The sequence below is a fragment of the Scleropages formosus genome, chromosome 20 (genome assembly GCF_900964775.1).
Source record: "Scleropages formosus chromosome 20, fSclFor1.1, whole genome shotgun sequence".
NCBI lineage: Eukaryota > Metazoa > Chordata > Actinopteri > Osteoglossiformes > Osteoglossidae > Scleropages > Scleropages formosus.
The window spans coordinates 11,587,284-11,611,475 of record NC_041825.1 but is presented as its reverse complement, the minus strand read 5'-3'; the positions used below and the strand labels follow the sequence as shown (position 1 = coordinate 11,611,475).

The window sequence follows — 24,192 nt, the reverse complement described above, 5'->3', positions numbered from 1 at the left end:
CACACTTTCAGTTAAGAAAGAGCAGGCCAATGGTTTACTCACAGTAATTTTGGAGACACGCTCTCCAAGTTCTCCTTTTTGTCTTTCACTGTCATTGAACCGGGACTGCAAGTCAGCCAGCTGGCTTTCCACTTTCTTTCTCTTATTCTCCACCTCCTGCTTGGCTTGAGTCAGTGAGCGCACCTCCATTGTCAACTCTGATGTCTCCTTCTCCAGAGCCTGTTTTGACTTCTCTAGATTGGATTTCACCTGCAGAAAGGCAAAAAACATAAGGAAGGTGAGTTTCTCCAAGAAATTCAGATTTTGTCCCTTAATTCAAAATTTTTTATACCCAACAGAAAAGTGTTCTACATAATGCTCCAAATTTATATGATGCCTGCTCATAGAAAGGCTTGTACCCGTTTAGACTGCTCAAGCTGCTCTGTCAGCTCCTCCACAGCCTGTGTGTGCTTCTGCCGCATCTCCTGCACTTGTGCCTCATGTGAGCGTGCTTCTTCCTCGATTGCCTTCTTTAACATAGTTACTTCTTGTTCTCGTTTAGCCCTGCATAAATTCACTCAAGTTATGGCATCTGCAACACTAAACAATACCTGCATAATTTTATTGTTATTCTAATTAAGATGCTGTAATCCAGTTTGTTTGGAATGATTTTGCACAGTTACTGTTTCCAACAATATCATGATAGTACATTATTTTTCATAACTAATATTATAGTAATATTTCATAACTGCAAAGAAACAGTGTGGCATAAAAGGAAACAACGATGGACCAAGGAGTCATCACCTAAGCTCTTGCTGGGTTGCCGTTGTGTCTAGGGTATCCTCCAGCTCAGATTTGAGGGCTTCCAGCTCTTCACCCAAATCACGTTTTGTCTTCTCTGCTTTGTTGCGAGCTGCACGCTCAGATTCCAGGTCTTCCTGCAGGTCAGAGATGTGTCCTTCCAGCTCTCGGATCTTCTTCAGGGCATTGTTCTTCTGAGCCATCTCATCCTCCAGCCTGCCATGTGAGCACTCAGTTATATGCTGCTTCAGGCAGGACGCTTAACAATTAAAACACTTTAAATCTAATGCACTGATATATTCTACATACTTCTTTGAACTACCAAACAATGTGTATTTCGGGGTTCTACTGACATGAAGTGAATGTTACTCATCATCCATAGAACAACTTTAGAGAGTAGAGAATTTCAAAGGAAATGGGTTTTATTTGAAAACCAAATGAAGACCAACATGGCAAAACAAAACAAGTGTTGCCCTTGGGGTTCAGGGTCATACCTTGCCAGTGCAGCTTGTAGTTCCTCTTCTTTTTTGGCCAGCTGGGCTTTCAGCTCAGCTATCTGGGCTTGCAGGTCAGCAATCTGCTCCTGAAGGTCATTGGATTCTGCTTCCAGCTTACGCTTGGTCTTTTCCAGCTCCTGTCGGGTCTTCTCCTCTTTCTTCAAGCGCACTATAACAATGTGCAACAATGTTACAGTACTTGTGTGAGTAATTAAAAATCTGTAGATGTGCTATAACGCTGCGTACATACCCTCTAGTTCAGAAATCATAGATTCATGTTTGTTTTTCAGCTTTGTCAAGTTCTTTGATTTTTCCTCTTCTTCAGCCAGATTGGAACTGAAATCTGCTATCCTTTCCTCCAACTGCTTCCGCTCCTAAAATTGCAAGTGGTATTAAGTTTTTGGATCTTGTTGAACTTGGTTGGATATCCTATATTACCTAAATAAAGTTAACCAGCAGCCACTACCTTGAGCAGCTTATTATTGTGGTCCTCCATGATCAGGACATCATCCTCCAACTTTTTGATCTTGGCCTCAGCAGTCACCTTCTCCAGCTGTAGCTTCTGACGAGCATCTTCTTCCTCCTCCAGATGTTCTTCGAGATCCTTGGTACAAGAAAGACACACATATTTAGCAATTTTCACAACAAGGAGTCTATGAGATATATCATGATATATTATACATTTAGACATACGTCTGTAGGTATTCAGCATGTACTTCACTGGACGTTGTGTGTATGTGTGTTTGTGACACTGAGCTACAGAAAGAAAAACTTTGTTAGTGTGAGGAATGAAACCATACCTGAATCTGTTGCTGCATCTTTTTCCTTTCCACCTGCATGGCCTGTCCACGGTCCTCCTCCTCCTCTAGCCGTGCCTCCAGCTCATGTAAGATCTCCTCCAGCTCCTGTTTCTTGGCAGCCAGACGTACCCTCATCTCCTCAGCCTCTGCGTATAGCTCTGTCTCTGCCTGGAGCTGCTCCTGTAGACGGTTTCTCTCTTCCACCATCTGAATACAGGGGCAAAACTGTTTCAAGTTGGTGGTTCACACTTACACACCCAGTGCAGGTAAATGACAAGGAAAAATAAACATACCTGTGTGTGTTTTAGTGTGATCTCCTTCAGCTCTGTTTCACTCTTTTGCGCCTGTTCTTTGACTCTTTGGAGCTCTTCCTCCTTCAGGCTCATCTCTTCCTCTTGCCGTGTAACTTGTAGCAGGGGCTTGACCTAAGTGTTAAATCAGAGGATTTCCTTAACACTGAGCATCTGGGACAAAAATAATACAAACTAATACAAGTAAGATACTTTACATACAAGCATTCATTGCATTATATAAAGATGAAGTCCAATATCTCACCTTGGTGAAGAGTCTCCACCACTGCCAGTTGCGTAGTTTGAGGTAGGCTGCACAGTTCCTTTGAATCACCTTCATGGCTGTCAGCTGCTGCTGCCTCTTGGCAAAGGCCCTAGAAAGAATTAAAGTATAATTTTAAGAAAACGGGTAAAATATAAAATGTAAAAATTTCAACTATTGGCAATAAGATCTCCAAATCGTACTGCTACTGACACACATCAGTCATACTTCAGCTGACCTGAAAAAGCTTAGGAATGAACAAGACTCACTTTCTGGCCAGGTAGCCTCTGGCCTGTGCTTGGAAGGCAATGATGACAACAGTGATCTTCAGGTCACGCTCCTCCTCCAAGTGAGCCAATACCCCAGTGCGGAAGAAGATCTTGCTCTGACCAATGCGGTATAAGTTTGGGTCCAAATCCAAGTGCTTGATCTAAAGGATGAAATTTGAAAATTCTTGCATTCTCCCTGGATTTAGTATTCCTTGAAAAAACATTTATGGACATTTGCATATAAATATCAATATTAAACAGTTTCAAGAAAAAAAATTCTCTTCTCACCATTAGGCAACAAGCTTGTTTTCCATCCATGAAACCCTTAGGAATAGCATTTGCGGTCAGGATTTCATAACTATGTTAAGTGAATAAAGACAAAAAAAAAATTACAATATTCCTCTGAACTTGCTTAAATGTATAAATTACAATATACTTAGTCAGCTACTGGACATTGCTCAGAATATAGTCACAGCAAAAAAAAAAAAAAAAGTCTGTGCTGCTCACCGTTGCCGGAACTCCTGGAAGACAATTCGGTTGGGGAACCCTTGCCGACAAATGCGAATACCCTCCAGCACACCATTGCATCGCAGCTGCTCCAATACCAAATGAGCATCCAGCTTCCCTGCCTGAAGAGGGGGGGGGGGATATAAAAAAAATAATTAAAAAAAAAAAAAAAAACACAAACACAACATGCAATGATTTTCCTGCTTTATACTGAACAGTTTGTCAGAAGCTAACACCATAATACTGAATTTAACGAGAAGGTAACCGTCCTAAGAGCATCTGATTCCATATCAGCAGCATTCAGCATGGTCTCCATACCCTCTTTTCATGGTTGGGAATGATGCACCGCACAAAGTTGGGCTGAGTGTTATTCAGGGTGGTCATTAGCTTGGCAAGAGACTCCTTGTATAGCTGGCCCACTGTGCGAAACATGCCTTTCTTGGTTTTGGATGCACTGGGCATAGAGCTGTCTGACATCTTGGCGATTGTATCCAAGCCAACCACACGGTCCACTGCAAGTTGAGAGACAGGGCTTAGCTAGCTTAGTTTACTTAACTATATCTAAGTATTGAAACCCAAACTGTTTCTGAAGTAGCTTGTGTTTTTCATTCTTACAAACTGCTCTTTAGGTTGCCATCAATGCTTACCATCTTTCCATAGATCCTGAATGAATGGATTTGAGGAGCTGTTGAGCAGAGCAGTCACGTTGTCATTGAGTGGATCCATGTTCTTTGTCAACCAAGCAGTAGCGTTGTAATCCACCTAAAATTAAAAACATGCAGTTAACATTGAAGTATACTTAAAAAAAATGCTATTGAAAGATAAATATAAAAATTTTAGGCATAGACCTTTGTGGTATTTTATTAGGAAAAACTGGCAGAAATTATGTAACGTGTCATAAACGGACACCAACAGGTCAAGAGTACTTGTCTCAACTTCTACAAAAAAAAAAAAAAAACCTCTTCTCACCCTCCCAGCATAATGAAGCACGGAAAATTCTGTCTTGTCCTTCAGCTGCTTAGACTTGGCAAACTTGGTATGGTTGCCCTGTGTGTTGAACAGTTTCTCTACGAATGAGACATCTGTGGCCTTGGGAAACCAGCACTCCTCATCCAGAAGGGCAAGAATGCCTGGTGGGTTATTCTGTAGGGACATATGTATGTGTTAAACATCCAGCTCATGACCTGCAACATGATGACAGAATTGATTCACTACATTAAATTATAGTTTGCGATATCCATATCTTATGGAACCAAAAAGGTATACTGTATATGCTTTCATAAATACAAAATACAGTCCAAGAGAAGGAACATGGAACAAGAAGGCAAGTAGCCTAACTGGTCTCTCAATGAGCTCAATACAAGGCTGCAGGTCCAGGCCAAAATCAATGAAGTTCCACTCAATGCCCTCTCGCTGGTACTCTTCCTGCTCCAGGATGAACATGGTGTGGTTGAAGAGCTGCTGCAGCTTCTCATTAGTGTAATTGATGCAGAGCTGTTCAAAGGAATTGTCCTGTGGGAGAAAAACTCTGTAAGCGTGTGGCTTAGAAGAAAAAATAAATAAACAGATTTTAAGTTGTAACCTGTGCTTCTTGAAACTCAAAGACTTTTGCTTACCTCAAAAATCTCAAAGCCAGCGATATCCAAGATGCCCAGAAAGGAGGCTCCTTGACGTTTTGTTTTATCCAGAGCCTTGTTGACACGCATCAGGATCCAACGGAACAGGCGCTCGTACATTGCCTTAGCAAGGGCCTCCACAGCAAAATCAGCCTGTCAGAAGAAGAGGAAGGAGACCATTTTATTAAATGTACTTTATCAACAGACACTTTACACAATTAACTATATATATATATACACACTATATTTTTACCATAGTTCTTTACACCAGAAATTCAAGAAAGGCACATTGCCCAACTAGCGAAATTTAAGAGTCTTCATTTACTTGTTGCTTGTTTTGTAACGTACAGAAAGCAGTTTGCAACTATCACTCAAACATTTCATGCAACAGAAATTACTACAACAGGTATTATAGTCATATCATTACCTGTTCCTTAGTCTGTGCTTTTTGCACCACTTCTCGGCCCACTTTAATACGTGGCGTGAGGATGGCCCGGGTAAAATCTGTCACATTGATGCCTTGCAAATGACAAACCTTCTGGGCCGCTGAGAATTAAAAACAAGTGATTAACAGTAGTAGGAAAATTCCAGCAGAATCCTATAGTCCTTTGAAGAACTAGCTTAATAAATGCAAGAAACTGTTTCCAATACATCTTTTCAGTTGTTTCTCACCAGTGTTATCTGGCATGGTTGCCTGTTCTTGGTTCCTCTCTTTCTTGAATTCAATGTTCCCAAGCTGCAACACGCTAGAGACTACCTTTAAAATGTCTAAAGACAACATATGATAAGAACATAAACATAAAAAACTGAAAATACAGCAGCAGAGTTAATTTCTAACACCTGCATGAAATATGAGCGTTTGCATATGTTCATACACACACATAAACAGTGAAACTTCTTCAGCATCTTCAGATCTAAGATTAATTTCTGGTGTAAATCACAGGGAGTTGAAGGTAACATTCTATGGCCATGTGAGGATGTGCAAATGAATATTCCAACCTGCCCGCTCTTCCTGAGTGAATCCCATGATATCCATGGCCTCCATGGTCTCTTCATACATGGCATCATCCTCCTGACCTGGGATCTGCACATGTCCTGACACTAGGAAACGGTACTTGTTGAAGTTCTCCAGCAGCAGGTCCTCTGTGAAAAAGTACAATCAATATCACATACATTTGCCCGATTAACTGAAACTGCAACTTTATTTATAGAAAGAACAGGGCAAGTATGTTTATATATACACACAATATTTCCTTAATATTTCTAAAATCATAAGCATATTTTCAGATATACACCTTATACAGAAAATATAATACCTTACTCACAAACATAACTAACAGTGAATGACACCAATATATACCAACAGTAACTTCAGTATAAGTGAAATTTACTCATTGACACAACATAGCAATAAGAGTTATTTTTACCACGCAGCTTGTCCTTAGCCCCAGCCACCATATAGTAAAATATGTGGAAGGTCCTCTCCGTCTTGGCCTGTCTGATACAGCGAGACTTTTCCAGCAAGTCTGTAGTGATAACTGTGTTAAGAAGATTTTTTTTTTCCCAAAATAACAAGTCTCCCACTTGTTTGATATATTGTCACTGTCCAGCTGATAATTTACCTGCTTTGATATCACAACTAAGAAGATACAGCTACAAAAGAATGTGCACAATATCAATTTATGGAGAGGCAAGCAGTTGGATTTAAATAACCCAGGCTAAGTAAAAAGAACCCATGTAATTCCTGAAGTCCTTCTTTTCTCAATCACGTTACTTCAGGATACATGTCTCGATGTTGGCTCCAACAATGTAGCCTGTCACATCAAAGTTAATGCGGATGAATTTACCCTGTAGGAAGAAAGCATGAAATATAGGTAACTGAAAATAGTATGTAAATATGTATGGAATGTACAACACATGTAAGAACAGTATTAAAAAGTTATGATAAATGTATGAGGTGTCCTTTGTTAGTCTGTGGTAAGAATGTGGGGGGGAGGGAGGAGGAAGAAGGAAAAAAAAAGAAAAAAAACCACACACACACACACACACACACACACACACACACACACACACACACACACACACACACACACACACACACACACACAACGTGTGCTATATGTGTCTCTGAGGCTGACAAAATGAGGTACACTCACGAAGCGAGAGGAGTTGTCATTCTTGATGGTCTTAGCATTTCCGAAGGCCTCCAGAATGGGGTTGGCCTGCAAAAGCTGCTTCTCGAGCTCCCCCTAAAGTACCCGTGCGACAAGTTAATGACATCCGCTTCCAGACAACCTCTCAAATTCTGTGGCCTCCGAGGGAAACCGTTACGCTTACCGCTTGCTCGAAAGCAAAATGGAAACGGAAACATTAAGACATGCCCACAGAAATAGACGTGTAAAGGTAATATATGAACAATAAAAGACAAACTAAAATCACTCTGACCTTGCAACTCTGAGTCTGCAAATCATACATCACAAGACAAGGCCATCAGACTGATAGGTGGGTGACAATGACTATTTGGGGTGAAGCAAATAGCGTAGAAATAACCAGCGCTTGGGGGCCTCCTCACCAGTGGCAAAAGGGTGAACGGCTGTGTACCTCCATACAGGTGTCTACAGGCACACTAATGACCTATGGTGGGAAGGTAGAGGAAACACAAAGTGGCCTGTGTTCCCTTTCATTGGAGAAACAAAAGAGGCGTGCCACTGGGTGTGCACTGCAGGAGGTGTGTGCTTGTGTCAGTTCCTCCCTTAACAACTGGTTATGTGGAAGTGACCAAGTTAGGAGAAAACTTGGGTTTTAAAAAAAACTCAGTTGGGTTTCATGTGCTTTCAACACTGACTCATGTGACCAGCTGGTGTTATCGCATTACACGACACAGCTAGCTGCCAGGATTCATCCCCTGATGATTTTGAGATAACGGTTCATAGTGAAATATGATGCTTCCTTATTAAAGCGAGTTAACTTGTCAGCATTGACCGTGCATTTCTCAGTCTGTCTCATGGTGACTTGCCGTTACCGTTTCCTGAGTTCATGCATTACTCTGCGAAAGCGCTGAACTTTGATACAACGTTTAAGCTTAATTTTTGCGATCCGTTTCAAATGTGAAGAACCTTCAGCCTGATTTTCAAATTTCTTCTTCTTCGTATGAGCAGTTTTACCAGTTTTGCATTAAGAGTCAAATATATTCTGTGATCTCTTTGCGTCCTGGAGAGAGAACACTGCTGGTGTCAAGGTGCAGAAACAGAAGCATCAAGACTCAGTGTCACTCTGAGGAGCACTGATCCCCTGATCAAAGGCTGGGGAGTCAGCTGAGCAGTGGGGCCGAGAGGAGGGATCTGTCTACCTGAGGACATCTTAACCGAGTTGCATGGAAATTATTCACTGAGAACATCTGACACAAAGTCTCCTCAGCATGCAAATCCTCTCCAACAGAGTAACCAGCTCCAATTAATGTCCCCGATTTCACTGCGGATAGTAACCTTGTTAATGACACTATGTTAACAATAAAAACACCGCCATATTAATATATCTAGGTTACATATTGCACAAGTCGAGGAGAGGCAGGTAGCTACCAGACGGAGCTAATCTGAGAGAAAAAGACAGCAGAACAGCGGAAAAGAAAAGCAAGCAGTGGAGAGACTTACTGGACACTGACAGCGTTAAATATAACGATGGAAGAAAAGATGGAAAATTTACTGCTCGCCAGGACATACAAACACAGACAGAGAAACGCTTCTTAGAAATGATGTTGTGACTTTTTTTTTTGGAATACGCGATCACGACTTTACAGCACTCCTGAGGTAAGGGGCAGCTGAAGATGGCAAAAGTAAACATGGTATTAAATTGGGATTAAGTTCTCTGTAGCGGAAGAGCACGCCGCGCTCCTCCGAGCCTTACACTCGTAGCAGTACGTACGGTTCGAATGGGCCGAGTCCGTCAGGAGAGCTGCTTTTCGTGTCGGATCGTCGCCTCAACTAGGCCTCAAAGTGAAGCACTTTGGGGTTGACACTATGGTGGCAACGAGGTCATTGCTGCAAGTGTTTCCGAGCTCCACACTGTGCATCAAAGTGTACTACGGTTGGTAAAGGCACTTGTGGGACTCCCCGACAGGTGGGTAAGGAAGAGGAGGTCCGTGAGAGGTCCGTCGTTGAGGAAGAAAAGAGATGGGCATGCTCACACTGTGCTCATTGTTGTGCGACACACCGTTTCAATGTCAGCTTCAAGCGCCGACAGTGAAAGGGCTAAATATTCGTATAAAGTCCCCACTATGGTGGTACAGAGTAGAATATGTCATCTAACACCCTGAATAATAAAAATACTGCATAAAAACATCAGTATCATAAGAGTGATGTTATTGCACCTGCGCTACCCACACAGCTCGCCAACGTGAGCCAAATGCTACGTTGCATGTTAAAGCTTTAGATAACTTTGCAGGTACTGTATTTATTTTACAAACTGCAGTTTTTATCGTCAGTGTTATTTCAGGGCGATGGCCCACGTGGACAGGAAAGTCACTCCACAGGGGTAATGTTACTGCAGTATTTTATCCGGGTGAGACACGCTGGCATGCAGTTTGGAACCTACGGAAAACACACACACAACGAAAACAGAAACTAGGCATTCTCTTTTTACTCACGTAGGCAAACTGCGATCCTCCTTGTGGCTATTTGGAGGAAATTGTGATAGAGAAGTTAACCTTACAGGCGTCCTGAACATTCCACAGCGCTCGCCTTCTCTTGGAGCGAGGACTGTGACTCGGATGTCACAAGACGGCAGCTGCGACGCAAGCCGGCTCAACGCTAAAGTCGAGCGTATCTGCTAATTCACTTCAGAACATTTTTAAGTAAATATTTTATGGTATGGTAAAATATCATCTTACTAGCATTGTTTTCCTTTGGCACTAAATGTTGTATACTTGACTTATGCATTTCTGCTGATTGGTGCTCAGTGACCGCTTTGTTTACAGCAAAGGTAAGCAAGGAGCCTTCCAAGAACTGCAGTGTAACAAAAACATTTGCATTTTTTGATTACCTCGATTAAGTTTTCATAGCCTTTTTGACGCCATAGCTACAGGTCTCCCATAACAAAATGAAAAGTTGATCCTTTTCATGCTAATTGGATTCCCCCCCCCCCAAGAGTCGGGCTTTTTTTTCAACAGATGAAAAAGTGTCGGCCTGAGTATGTGTGACAAGTTCTGAGTACTGCATTACCGCAGAAAAATGTTCCCTTTTTTTCCCCCCCTTTTGCTGCAAGTATCACGTTTGGTCACTGACGCCACTCGGACAGAGGGCGGAGGCAGTCGGGTGCTGATACTCACAACGTTGGAGTCCTTCTTGCCTTTGTGAGAGGAGGCCACCACTGCCAGGTACTGGATGACCTTCTTGGTGTTCTCTGTTTTTCCAGCACCAGACTCTCCACTGCGGGTCAGGGGCGATGAGGAAGATGAGGTGGGGGGGGGAAGTCACCATAACATCACACCAGTTTCATCACTGACCACAAAAAAGACATGGTAATTCCTCATCCACCTAAACTATGACGACGTTCGCGGACCTCATCGATTTTCACAATGACTTGTTGCAGTGCTTGCAGTGTAGACTGCTGTGTCTCACGGTCTATGAAGAGTGACAGCGCCACCTCCTACGTCTGTTCCCGCAGATCTAATTTTCCTTTGATCTCTAATGTAAGAGACAAAGCGACGAGCGATTCCAGCCCACCAGCTAACCCTAACAACACCATAAAAGGCAAAACAGGCCAGTGATTCCCCAGGCCCTGCAATGGGCTTGTTTAGCACACGCAGGAATCCGGCACACGCCGTCGGAAAGCCCATTGTCGACCATGACCGAACCCTTTGCTTTCCACACCACGTGAGCGCCGACACCTCTGACTGACACGAAGGGAGGCTTCTGGACATGTCACACCATGAACCTATCAACACCACCCACTGTCACGCAGTCTGATATGTGTGTTAAAGGTTACTTAGGTCCATTTTTGAAATTCGATAGAAAAATAATTTCTTTACCCTTCCATATGGTTTACTTATTAAGTACAGCTAAGATTATATAAAAAGTTTAAAGTACAGGGCAATTCCTGGCCACTACTCCTCCAGACCTCTCACATCTTATTATACACTGATTGGTTTGGCACGGTTGCCTTTTCATCCGCTCTCTACATGTAAAGATGGTTTACAGGGGCAGCATAACATAGTTACAATACAAACTAAGTTCCCGCACTTTAAGGAAGAATTTACTGATGAAATAAAAATGCAGTGAAATTTTATTTGTACAAATTCCAAAGAGTGGAACAAATGCATCATAACTTGTTTTATTCATTTAGCCGACACTTTTCTCCAAAGTGACTTACAGGTGAAAGCTACTTACGTTACTTTACCCATTTCTACAGCTGGGTAATTTGTACAAGAACAATTCAAGGTAAGTACCTTGCGCAAGGGTACTACAGCAATAGGTGGGGTTTGAATGCATCTAAAGGCAGTAGCTCTAACCATTATGCTACCAGCTGCTATGCTATAATTCATATTAGTAACTTTTTTGTACTAGTAAAAATTTTGAAAACACATTATACCTCTTCTCATTGACCTAAATCATCTTAATGTTTCCTCGCATCCATTGATTTAAAAATACATTGATATTAATAGCAAAATGTTTCCGTTATGTGGCAGCTAAAATTAATTGCTGCTGCTGCCTTGCAAAAATTCTGTTCAAAAAGCAATGCAACATACTGGGATCCAAAAATAGTTTTCAGCTCCAAGCTAAAACTGATTGATTTTATTTTTCTTCAAAGACCTGGGAAGAAGACTAAGGCCTCTAGGCTCATTACTAAACATATTTGTTATTAGCCATAGAAACCCTGTAAACAACTAGGAAGTGAACATGCCATTATGCATAGCATTATAGCCAATACATAATGATATTTTTGCACTGTTGATTAATAACTTTTAGCTTCCCTCAAGTGAAGAAATTAAGTACAAATGTGACAACTTCTTACCACTCTATTATTATTTATTCCTTTAGCTGTTATGTTTCTCTAAAGTCGCAATGCACTATCCATGTCGCTATATACATTTGAGAATGTGATTTGGTTTTTATTGTTGTTGCTCAGCGTTTAGCAACATCAACATGTAGGCAGGGCACTTAAAGAACTGAGAACCCACAGGAAAGTACTCTGTGGTATAGAGAGAGCACCAAGATGCAATCAGTGAACACTACATCCTGGCATTAGCCAATTTGGGGAGGAGAGCGCTCAGGGCAGTGAGCTGGGAAAAGAACTCCCATTTCCGTCACAAGAGCCCAGACAGGAAAGGTGGGAGAGCCAGAGTTCAGCCTGAAAGATCATGTTTAAAGTCTGCTTAACCCCACAGGTTGCACTCGATATGGGAACCTTTGGGTCATCTTGCACATGGGACACCGGGCACCAGCGACGAGCTCCAGGAGGATGTGTTGGGGGGATTCTCCGCGCTTTCACAACTCTCTGCCCAGATCGGTTAATTTTATCCTCAACTGGCTTTCTCACAGGAGCCTGGCAGAATGCCGAAGAAATGGCTCATTTAGGGTTACCAGCTGAACCCTTTAATGCAGCCCATGTGGGCTTCTTAATGGGGACAAGAACAAAAGCTTAGAAACTGAAATAAAGGCTTACTGTTTAAATAAATTACCTTATCTTTTAGCATATCCACATAAGTTGCAGGAATCTCAAGGGTACAGTACCATTCTATATTAACGCAGCATTCGTCATAGCAGCTGAAATAGCATGCTTTGCTGCGGTGCAATTCCCAACAATCTGGCATGACCTCTAGTTTTGTGGGAAGAATATTTTTTTTAACCACAGAGGCCACATGTCAAGGCATCTCTTGTTGGACAAATCATGAAACAGTGATTTCAATTCTGTACGTGAGGTCAGTCAAACGTAGGGACCAACAAAAAATAGGGTGAATCTGCTTGGATTTTAAGTACAGAACCTTATGAACAGCAGAGGATTCTGCATTTATAAAACATTACTTATTTATACACTACTTTTTACTTATAAAATTTTACTAACAGAAAAGAGAAGGGAAAAAAACCTAATTCAGTCAACACAACTCTCAACATTGCTTATGATGAACATTAAGTAAACGAACACAAACATTGCCGCAGACTAATGAAATGACTCTTAAGGATGGATGTGGTTTTAGAATCAGGACATAGGGCTGGTTTCCTGTGAAGGGAGGTCAATTCTGAGGGGAGCTGAACCCTTGGGTTCATCTGGACCTTTCCCACTGCAGCCGTGAAATGAAAAATCCTCTAGACTTCCTGTCTGCCTCTTCTTAAATACCACTCAATTCAAAACTCCACGCAGCTATAATAGCAAATTCCCAGCGCTGTCTCTGCAAACACACCACAGTTTCTCAATGGTTGCCATGACACTGCAGCACGATTATAACACTGCCTTATAATGGTATATAACACGGCTCTAAAACACCATCGTGACAACCTTCTCCTTACTTCGCTGACCTGTTCTAGAAAGAACCTATTTCAGTACTTGTTGGGTCTCTGTAAATTAAAAAGGGAAAAACAGTAAATGTTGGTTATAGTAATTACTGTTCACTCACGTGCAGAGAATTGACTGGTCCTCTCGATCTGTGGGGGGGAAAGAAAAAAAAAAAGTGAAATATCAGGTTAGCTATTTCCTTTAACAAGTATGTAGCTGCCTGATGAATTTATGAAGGCAAATGACGTAAGGAAAAAAAGAAACGGGCAGGAAAAAAAGAATGAAACATCTGAATGTTTCTTAAAATGGGCCTCAGCGCTGGAATGAGAAACCCAAGAGGATGAATGTGATTTTAAATGAGTTTGGGAGCGGAATTGCACTTATTTTTTCCCCGAAATAGCAAACAGGCAACGCATGTAAAATAAAGCCGTTCCATTTATGGGAATTTTTAAAACGTATCCTTACATGTTCATCTGAACTGGGAGTCTTTGATAAGACTGTAAGGGACAGCCATCAAGTAAGACTAAACAAATGATTATTTGCGTTTACACAATCCTGACCGTTTTGGGCCTCCGAATACTATTAGAGTTTCGTATATGGCACATGTAGTAAAACAAGGAGGAAAGAACAGTCTCCAGATGGAAAGACCTTTGAAAGGTCCCTACAGGATCAGGTGGACACCTATGTGAGCGCAACAGTGTACGGCTGTGGCGTACTGTAAACACTGGGAGCAGCTATTCCTCATTATGGACATGACTTGGCTGGACTTAATTCCATACACAAAATGCTGCCTGTTCCATTTCTTCCTAATTAAGGCAGGCTCAGGGACATCCAGCGGTTTAAACTCGCGCCGGAGAATGCGAGACTGAGGGAGCGCGAGGCAATGGATGGCTTTCAGGATCTACGAGGTCAAAGCTTTCACGAGGACTTTCCAGAGTATGTGGTACGCGGCATTCGCAGTGATTATAAAGACCAGAATTTGTCGTGCCATTTAGGTGTTTGCTTACATCTAGCAAAACACTTATCGCTTACCATCTTTCAAGCAATTTATGGGAATTCCCTTTATCTTTCACATAGCTTCAAATACAAACTGTTTACAGTCCTGGTCAAGGAATGCTGATCTTGCCGAGGACAAAATTTCCGATTGCCCACAATCAGCACAAGCTTTGATTGCTGATAACTACAGAAAGTTTACTGCTTTTTTGGGGACAAGATTTACCTACGTTACACTGCATTATTATATACAGTAAATCTGTTAAAAAAGTGGATACAAATTTACATTTATTCGTTTAGCTGACACTTTTCTCAGAAGTAACTTGCAATGTTAAGGTTACAGATATTACAAGTTAAGCCATTTATACAGCTGGCTAATTTTACTGGAGCAATTTAGGGAAATACCTTGCTCAAGGGTACTACAGCCGGAGGCGGGGGTGAAACCTGCGACTTTTGGATCCAGAGGCCGTAGCGCTAACCACTACCCTACCAGCTGTCAAATATAATTTTTTTATATAACAACACTAATGCTTTACCTTGATACTTCTGATCTAACAGGAAAGTTTCACAATTAATACTCCGAATAATAAGTTCATGTGTTCATATCAGACCCGAATTCCACGACGCTTTACAACATCGTTATACATCATATATAGCGTATAGATTTCATAAAGATATCTGTGACCTGTTCAACATGCCACACTGACTGTGCAGGAAGAACATCACAGTTACGCCTAGCAATCCAAACTCACTCTGTTTGTGTTCATCTGGAGACCTATTTCCTCTATGCTGCTTCTTTACCCTGTTTACTCAAAGAGCTACATGTACACAACACTGAAGGACAGTGTAAACAAAAGTTTCGGTGGCATGTTTGTGCTGAAAAATTCAGTATTCTGAACTATGACAAAACCCGTATTCTGATTTAGAAGTACACAGAATTACTGAGACCCTTAAGAAAGCCAGAAATTCGGCAGCTTCAGTAAAACGCCAATTCTGATTGGCTGGAAACACACTAATGAGAAATATGTATCAATGCTAAATATTCATTCACTTTAACAGAAGCAATCAAGAAGGAGCATGGAGATGAAGTGCAGGTGCTTAAGAAATCTGACATTTTTTCCAAATGTTAATACGCAAGCATCTGGAACATTTTTCAGGATCTAAAACATTTGGGGAAAATCTTTGATAACTGCAGTGAACATTGATCGAAGAAATTATTAGCATAATTACTTCCACTTATGAGCTATAACTGCATAAACTAAGAAAGCAACCAATACATGATGAAAAATATATGGTCATCACAGCATGGTACTGCAGCTCAGGTGTACAGTGTACCTGTTGTCACTTAAAGAAATAAAGCAGTAAAATAAATTGTCTCATTAAAACTTTACCAACTGATAAAATAATTATTTCTGTTGTTTAACAAAACGACCACACATTTATAGTTTACTTAAGTTTCTTTTGTTTTTTTTTTTTTTTCCTCCCTTCTTTTCCTTCCAAGAGTGCTCCCCACCCTTGAGTGAATAAGTAAGGAAAATTAATAGATCTAAAGACTAAAAGGTGAGGTCATCTTTGTTCCAATTTGGCTTTGGCATGGGCTCTTGACCTAACTCGGTGCTCTTACATATTATTACAATTTGAGCAATAGTGAAATAAACCCCTGCAGGGTCATATTGCACAAACTCCACAAAGGTTTGTTGATTTCGTTTAACAGAGCAAAACCATGATCTCATTTCTTCATAACAAAACCCCCGGAGTGGTTTTTTTTCCTCATTCAGAGTGCAGAGCGCAGTGCGTGAGCAGTGATAGACCCTCATACAGTACAATAAGACAGGCACACTGCCAGGTCTTGTTCAATCATATATATTGTAGGCTATACAGTACGTAGGCTACTTTACTAGAGGAATGATGGCAGATCACACCTACAAAAGAATGTGCTCATTTATCTGCCTTGCTAGGGACTACATGCTCATTACTGCACACATGTCATTATCATTCTGATTTTGTCCCATGGAGAACACATTAAACATAATTTCAACTGGATGTGACCATAAGACAGTTCGGGGCGGTACATTGGTGCAGAGAGAAGCCATTTCACCTTAAAACTCCTGGGCTGTGGGTTCCAATACAGCTCTGTCAGTATAGTGTTTGTGTTCTCCCCTTGTTTGCAAGGGTTTTCTTTAGGTACTCTGGTTTCTTCCCATGGCCCATTGATGCATTTTCATTGAACTGGTGACTGCGAACTGTCGATCATGTGTGCTGTGCATGACTGGCCCTGCAATAGTTCCACCCATCTTGAACCGTACACTCTGCGATTCCTGGCATAAGCTCCAGACCAGTGCGATCCAGTACTGAATTAGCAGTTCTCCAGAATGAAAGTATGGCTGGCATAAGATAGTTCCTGATAGAACAGATCTACTGTACTGCTGCCCTGCGACAGGCTGGCATCCCACCCTGCGCCCCATGCTGCCGGGCGAGGTCGCGGCGAGCCGGTCGTGGGACATCAGTCTGTCGCAGGGCACCCCAAGCAGGACTCGAGCCCCAGACCCACCAGAGAGCAGGACCTGGCCAAAACCGCCACGTCACCATGTCCCCCACAGAAATTAGCGTTTATCATAAAGTAATGTACAACACTACACCTATAACAGTCCATCTTGTACATCTATTTAACAACAATTACACTTAAACATTCACGTAGGGAATATGAAGAGAGTGGCATCCCACTGAACTCTTACTAATTCAGTTTACAGAGAGTGTACAAGAAAGGGAAATTCGTCATTGCTGGCACTCTCCAGACAAGTGCACATGCATTTGACAAGAGCAATCTGTAAACAAAGTGCAAGCAGAGAAGTGTGTGGTGAGCTCCCACAATCTTATAACTCACCGTGGTCACTCAAGGCAGTGTTACTGTGATGGATGCATTTCACGAAGCCCTCACATTTCGGTAAAGAGAATAATACGACATCCCACAGCTGTTTTTAGAGTGTCCTACAACAAAACCTCAATGCTGTCAGAAGGCCCTTCAGCTGAGGAAATACCACTTTAAACTGCTGTTACTGTTAAGAACCAAAGCCTAAGTAGACATGGCCAATTTATATTAGGCTAGAAGCTAATTAACTGTTTATTTGTTTGCTGTCGATCAATACGGAGTATTCAGACGACAGTTCGGGAGACATGCATGTTTTGCAGTAGCTCATATCCAGATGAAGCCCTTTGTCTTTGTGAACGTGAAACCTATATACAACTGAATGGATTTCTCAATACTTTATAAAAACATCTGACAAATATTTGTTATTCGTGGTTCTTTAAAAGAAGAATCCAGAGTGGGTCCAGCAGTGGAGCACAAAAGTGTGCATAGGTTACCTTGCAACATGTTCCTGTAGGCATTGTCAGCGATCGCATAGATGTGAGGAGGAACCTCATGACGCTTCTTCCCCTTGTACATATCAATGATCTTCTCAGAATAAATGGGAAGCATCTTGTAGGGGTTCACCACCACACAGAATAGGCCCGAGTAGGTCTGTGGGAAAAAGAGCACACCATCAGAACTGACACATTTATACCTCTGAACTCAGGCTGTTTCATATTGGGATGAGTTCTACAGAATACCGTTTGGCAAGTTAGGAATGAGGCCGGAATCAGCAAAACAGGCTATATGATTAAGGTGGTTCCAGTGATGGTTCTTTCAAAGGCCAGTTCTCTTTACATTCAGCCAAAAGTGTTTACTGTACCCCATACGCTATAGTTCCATGTGAAGGTACTCAAGAGTGTATGGTGTTCCAAGTGTAATGAAGCCATACCCCTCCCTTTCATTCTTGGGCCCAAGGTAACACTCACATAGATGAGACCAGAGAAGTACCGCTCCCGCAGGTTGTGCAGCACGGACGCCTCGTTCAAGCATGTCAACTCAGCCATGTCTTCCACCTTGCTGAACTTAGGTGGGTTCATCTTCTGGATGTCATCCTTGTTAACGGTCGCCTTCTTACCATTGTCCACGAGCTCTACCAGCACTTCTTCTCCATGCTCTTCCTTGATGCTGGCAGCCTCGAACCCATGCTTCTCAGACGGGACCCACACCAATTTCTTTGCGGTCCAGTCGGCTTGTGCCACAGGACTGTTGATGAAGTCCTTGTCAACGAAGAGGAACTTCTCGTCCTCGCTTAAGGATTTTTTGGACATCTTGGAATTAGTTGACGAACTGCAAAAAGACAATTACTGCCATCACCGTTTTTCCGAAAGATCTTGTTTGAAATAATTATTATCCAATTAGAAAAACGTAAACAATTACCGCTAACCGGATCAACACTTAGTTTTATAGAGTATTTTAATGGAATATATTTATTTAGAACTGTATATTTAGTTATGAAATTATGAAAAAATATTAAGAATGCCATGAAGGTCTCTTAAAAAGTATTCTTGTGCAATTATATCCACAAAAAAAAATGCATACGGTGTTTTGTCTATAGGTCGGAAATTCATTTAAAAACAACACTACGTCACACAGCTTTTCTATATCAACCAGAAGCTGTGCAACTCCCTAAGAGCACTCATTCTCATAGATTCCCCTCTCCCTACACATACACAAATGCCGCAGCGGAGAAAACCGCAAACCCTAATTTAGCACTGTGGGCAATGCCCGGGAATTAAACACATTACAATTAAGACAAAGAAATGCCATTTACTTTTATGAACCGTGCAAACACCAAAGCGCCGGCAGAGCAGAGGAAAAAGCAGTGACAGAATATATAGTAAAACAGCTAGAGCAGCAATGATAACAGTTACTCTGTACACCAGAGCTGCGGTACCATGCTGTGATGACCATATAAGGGAACCTTCACTGCCGAGCCTTCTTTTTGTAGACCTAAACAGCGAAGCAAGTGAACTCCCAAACAAAGCCCTTATAGGGAATAATATGTCTGCAGCAAGGCTCGTAGTTTATGCCAAAATGATAACACAGAGCAGGGAGCTACAGGAGGTTGGAGTTAAATGTTCCTCTGCGCCCCTAACACGCTCATGAACAACATATGAATATTAAGAGGATACCTCATAATAACGCTCTGCTTAAGCTGTCAGTCATGAGTGACATTAAATGATAGCAGGGGCACTTTAACTTATTATTATGCTTGTTATGCCATTATTATACTTATTTTGCTACTGGGATGTTAAACGGAAATTTGTGCATGATAATATAGTTGCATTTCAGCAGAGATGGTTATTCCGTCTCCTGCCAAGTTCTGTGCTAAAATGCTGGACATTATGCTCTGTTAAGCAAAATACTTGGAAACATTACAGTGACATAGGAGACAAACCATTAAAAGTCTTTTCATGTTGTGGGACACACTGCTGGTAATGCAGTGAGGTGCTGCTGTGCCCATGTAAGACTGCTGCTTAAAGAAATTATACATATCTAGCAATTTATGAGTGGTGTGCATATAAATGGACAGGAGGAGTGGAATCTCTCAGGGATGGTCCACATTGTCCACTGGTTAGTCACAGATGTTTTAGAGTCCCTGTACCATCCAGTGCAGACCGTAAGCCCCTTGGGCACATTTCAGACCGACCAACAACCTCAGGAGTGCAGTCACATCTGAGAGCAGTCTGATCCCCAGTGAACCCAGAGACCAGCAAAGGGTGTATCTGCATTTTTCATACGGTTTAACATTTGGCAAAAAAAAAAACTGATTGGATGAAAAGTTTATTGCAGTCCTTATTTGTTGTAAGGACATAATCCAGAGAAAACAATCCAGAAAAGAAAACAAAGATTTCGACATCTGATATCTCACGCAACATTGTGCTGCACTTTAGATAGTCTTCTTTCATTGAGACTGAGGCTTGAATCTCATATTAACAAGCCTCATTTACAGTGGTGGTGGAAGCCCCCCCCCGTCTCCCCTCAGCGTGCACTGGAGACGGATGTCTAAATTGTGCTGACAGGCTGACAGTTTGCTGATAAGTGCCGGAGTGGTCCGTGCTTTGAGGATGCTGTGGATTAAAGAGCCCAGCTGCTCCCCACAGCCCTCACAAGTCATGGTCTGTCAGCACTCACTGTGGTGGGGACACATATGAATGAAACCCTAGATGTCCCCCCCCCCCCCGCCCAGCGAAATGCTTATTTGGATCCCTGCTGAAAATAAAACTAAACCAGAAAACCAAACAAAATCAAACCCAACAGAAGAAAACGATGAAAGGCAGAAGACAGGAATTTTTGCACAGGACAAAGATATCGGCAATATTTAAATTAAAAAATAAAAAAATAAAAAAATTGAGAGAGGAACATTTACAGTCACTGGTGTCATTTAAAGGACAGTCAATGTAAAGTTAAAGCATTTAACCTCTAAAATTTTTGAGATGGGAAAGGGGCGGTGAAGCATTTACTTATTGACAGTGTTAAATGAACGCTTTATTTGAAACACTAGAAATTTCAGCACAGCAAGTTTGAAGCTTTCATCCCTTTAAGTTTCTTATTTTAAAAACAAAAGTTCCAAGTTCCTTTGGCTGAAGGGGGGGGGAAATCAATTTTTCAGAAATACATTCGTACATAACTCACGATGTTTATTTAATTTGTCAAAACTGCATCTTTCTAAGCAAAAAATCCAGTGGAATTGGACACTGTTTAAGGCACTTGGCTCAGGGAATTAAGAGTACGACGAACAAGAGTACAAAGCAGTGAAATTATCTTTCAGTTGTCCCTTGTCGTCTCTTGTGTTTAAAACTCCAAGTATGAACAATCAGAAGCAACATATTTCAGTCTGAGCAGCTGTATACCCAACCTTTGGATATGAGAGCTTTGGCAAGGAAAGGGTGTATAAACTGTAAACTTTCTCCACATTTTTACTTCTACCCTTACAAATAATACTTATTTCTAAAAATCGCATGAAACTGTCTTTGATGGACATTTAAAATGAGAAGTGGAAAACACTAATTTTTAATACAGTTAATACATACATTTTTATTATCACAATGAGGCCAATTTGAGGAAAGAAAAACATTAATGCGGGTCGTTGGGTCCTGTGTAATCGGGACTGATGCCCAGGAGATCATGTGACCACCTATTTCAAAGATAGAACAATGACCCCTGGGCATGTGAAAGGTTATATTTTTCTCCTGCATTCAGCTCCTCGCAGTACTCCCCCTCCACCGGCCTCCAAAATGCAATTTGATTAGTTTCAGTAATCCACAGTAATGACACTTGATTTCTGGAAGTGTACCGGAGTCTTTATTTAGGTAATTAACATATGATTCTTAACTGAGATTAGTGTACTACGGGTTTGACTATGTTTTACCCCATAAAGGGACATGCTGGCACACAGGAGGGGAACGAAACAACTGTTGGAAATTTGCAAATTACGGTGCTTTGTCTCACAAAATAATTCCAATGTCTTCTCATTTATATGGACCTTACGTACTCTGATTTAGAGTACACAGTCTAGAGTTTAGTCTAGAGTTTTGCTGTTACTTTTACTACACAGCTTTTACTGAAAGGATCCAGTTCTCTTGTTCAACTGCATGTATACATACTAAATTTTGTTTTTACATACTCTATAGTACAAAACATTTAGTCTGTATAGCAGTCTTCATCCGAGTTTTACGCGTTATTCATCCATTTAATAGGAGAATATGCATCTTGCCAGTGTTTCAGAACCATGCTCAATTTAGGATTTGTCCTGTATTAATGAAAACAGAAAGATGCACACATTAAAAATGATGTGAGGTCATGAAACCAAACACATCTCTGGCAAAGACCCCGACTTTTCAGTGTTCTGTGAAACCTCCAAGTCTCTTTTTCAGACGGGATTAGTGAAGTGAAACATACAGTAAACACGGATTAAGGCTGTAAGACTACTTTAATGATAAGCGCTTGACTTTCTGTGATGCATCGTGCAAATTACTATTACTGCTTCTAAAATTCTGCAGCCAGTTATGATAATTAGAAGTATTATTCTCAATGTACTTTTCCAGTAGCATCAATAAAACCAGATTAAAAGCCTTGAAAAAAAATGTCTTGCAATTAATTAGCAGACTTCCTATGCAAATAATGATAAAATGATAAACCTGTAAAATGACTGGGTCGTTTTCACAGGTTGAAAAGACTACTGTAAACTTTGTATTCCCCAACAGTTTATTGTCTAGTTGCATAGCATAATAGAAACTGTCATGTGTACATGTGAAACAGGAAAAGCTCCAGCTGGGTTTAGCTCACAATCTTTCTTCTCTATTGAAAGTCTGTTTCCTCCATTTCCCACACCATTGTTTCCAACCACAAATAAACAGACCTGGGTCTTTTTAAGCCTTTCAAAAACTTCTCTTCTCCGAGTGTAAATGTTATATATGGAGCATTACTTTCTGTCCCCGAGTTTGAAAAATGAAAGATGCCTTACAGCGCATCACAAATTAACTCATGCCGTAAGTCTGACAGGTGGAAACACATAACACTCATAACTGCTTCTATACATATTAGTCAAAACTGGTGTGATGGGGGCGAGATGTTCTGCTGCAAAGTCAACTTTTCACACCTACACAGTGCAATTTCCCCATATCATTGCACTGACACCACCCCATGGTACACTTTACAGATAAATTGCTTGCAGTTTAAGCTCTAGTTTAAACACTATCATTCTTACACTGTTTATTACTGTTCTGAAACAACCCAAGTATAGCTGGTGGAAGAGGCACCTGCTGCCTTTAAGTTTACACCCCAAGGTCGCAGGTTCGAATTACAGCTCTGCAGTGCTACATTTGATTAAGGTGTAATCCAAGTTTTTGAAGATGTAAAATCCCTATGTACTGGAGCAATCCCAAACACTGATACTTTGGCTGTTACGCCAGCTTTTAAGATTTCTTTCATCAATTGTCTACTGATATTTGGTTTATGACTTTTTTGTGTGCTACACACGCTTATTCTCCCTTTGAGTGACTTACATCGTGGTCACTTTAAGAAATGTATTCACTTTAAGTTTAAGAAAGGGAGAGCTGGTAATGTGTAGTGGTTACAGCCGCCGCCTTTGGACCCGCTGGGCGTAGGCTTGAGTCCCACCTCCGGCCGTAGCACCTGGAGCCAGGTACCCCAATCGCACCAGTAAAATTTACTCAGCTGCGTGTAACTAAGTGCGTAAAAAATACTAGCTGTACGTCTTCTTTGAAGGAAAAGTGGGAGCTAAACGAATACATGTAATACTTGCTTTTGTGTCACATTTACACTTACTCTTCTTGTTTTGCGCACTAATCATCCTAGTATGTCGTGCACTTTCAAACTTGTCCTCCCCACACTTTGGGGAATGTAACGCTTACTTTCAAACGAGGGACGCAGCTGTCAGCTGAGCGGCGCCGGAGCGCGGTACTCAGTACTCGGTACTCACTACTCACAGGAGCGGCGAAGGGCTTCTTAACGCGCGGGTGGGGGAGGCTTTGGAGAGTCCGGTGCTCGCGGGGTAACTCCACAGGCGAACTGTCCGAGTTCACCGCGCCGCGGCCCCGGCGCCCTATTTAAACCGAGCCGCCCCCTCGCGAGGGAGGAGGAGCGGCGCGCGCGGCGGACAGATCCACCTTCCCGCACCTTCCTCCAGCTCGCGTCCCATCATCACATCACCTTCCCATCAATGGTCCCGAGTCCTCGATCGGCACGTACAGCACCGCTCTAATAATAATAATAAAAATAATAATAGCGTTTTCGAACTCACATTTTTTTGGGGTG

General features: G+C 41.6%; 1 protein-coding gene across 2 annotated transcripts in view; it reads right to left on the bottom strand.

Annotated features, from left to right (window-relative positions):
* The window catches only part of myh11a (myosin, heavy chain 11a, smooth muscle), a 31,102-nt gene extending 7,135 nt beyond the window's left edge, over window positions 1-23,967 (bottom strand). The window contains exons 1-29 of one of the 2 annotated variants that reach the window (XM_018739787.2): window positions 23,865-23,967; window positions 18,339-18,699; window positions 17,865-18,021; window positions 13,630-13,657; window positions 10,345-10,444; window positions 9,664-9,690; window positions 7,178-7,270; window positions 6,806-6,869; window positions 6,449-6,547; window positions 6,021-6,164; window positions 5,694-5,789; window positions 5,449-5,567; window positions 5,022-5,174; window positions 4,744-4,917; window positions 4,375-4,548; window positions 4,053-4,167; window positions 3,724-3,917; window positions 3,406-3,527; window positions 3,187-3,256; window positions 2,899-3,059; window positions 2,633-2,741; window positions 2,371-2,502; window positions 2,078-2,284; window positions 1,744-1,881; window positions 1,528-1,651; window positions 1,275-1,446; window positions 784-996; window positions 399-543; window positions 43-249 (exon numbers count right to left, since the gene is read on the bottom strand). In XM_018739787.2, coding sequence (XP_018595303.1) covers window positions 43-249; window positions 399-543; window positions 784-996; window positions 1,275-1,446; window positions 1,528-1,651; window positions 1,744-1,881; window positions 2,078-2,284; window positions 2,371-2,502; window positions 2,633-2,741; window positions 2,899-3,059; window positions 3,187-3,256; window positions 3,406-3,527; window positions 3,724-3,917; window positions 4,053-4,167; window positions 4,375-4,548; window positions 4,744-4,917; window positions 5,022-5,174; window positions 5,449-5,567; window positions 5,694-5,789; window positions 6,021-6,164; window positions 6,449-6,547; window positions 6,806-6,869; window positions 7,178-7,270; window positions 9,664-9,690; window positions 10,345-10,444; window positions 13,630-13,657; window positions 17,865-18,021; window positions 18,339-18,680 — 3,879 coding nt within the window. In that variant the 5' untranslated portion in view covers window positions 18,681-18,699; window positions 23,865-23,967. The remainder of the gene's footprint in view (window positions 1-42; window positions 250-398; window positions 544-783; window positions 997-1,274; window positions 1,447-1,527; window positions 1,652-1,743; window positions 1,882-2,077; window positions 2,285-2,370; window positions 2,503-2,632; window positions 2,742-2,898; window positions 3,060-3,186; window positions 3,257-3,405; window positions 3,528-3,723; window positions 3,918-4,052; window positions 4,168-4,374; window positions 4,549-4,743; window positions 4,918-5,021; window positions 5,175-5,448; window positions 5,568-5,693; window positions 5,790-6,020; window positions 6,165-6,448; window positions 6,548-6,805; window positions 6,870-7,177; window positions 7,271-9,663; window positions 9,691-10,344; window positions 10,445-13,629; window positions 13,658-17,864; window positions 18,022-18,338; window positions 18,700-23,864) is intronic. The other variant, XM_018739796.2, reaches the window with a different exon arrangement.
* Window positions 23,968-24,192: the final 225 nt, after the last annotated feature.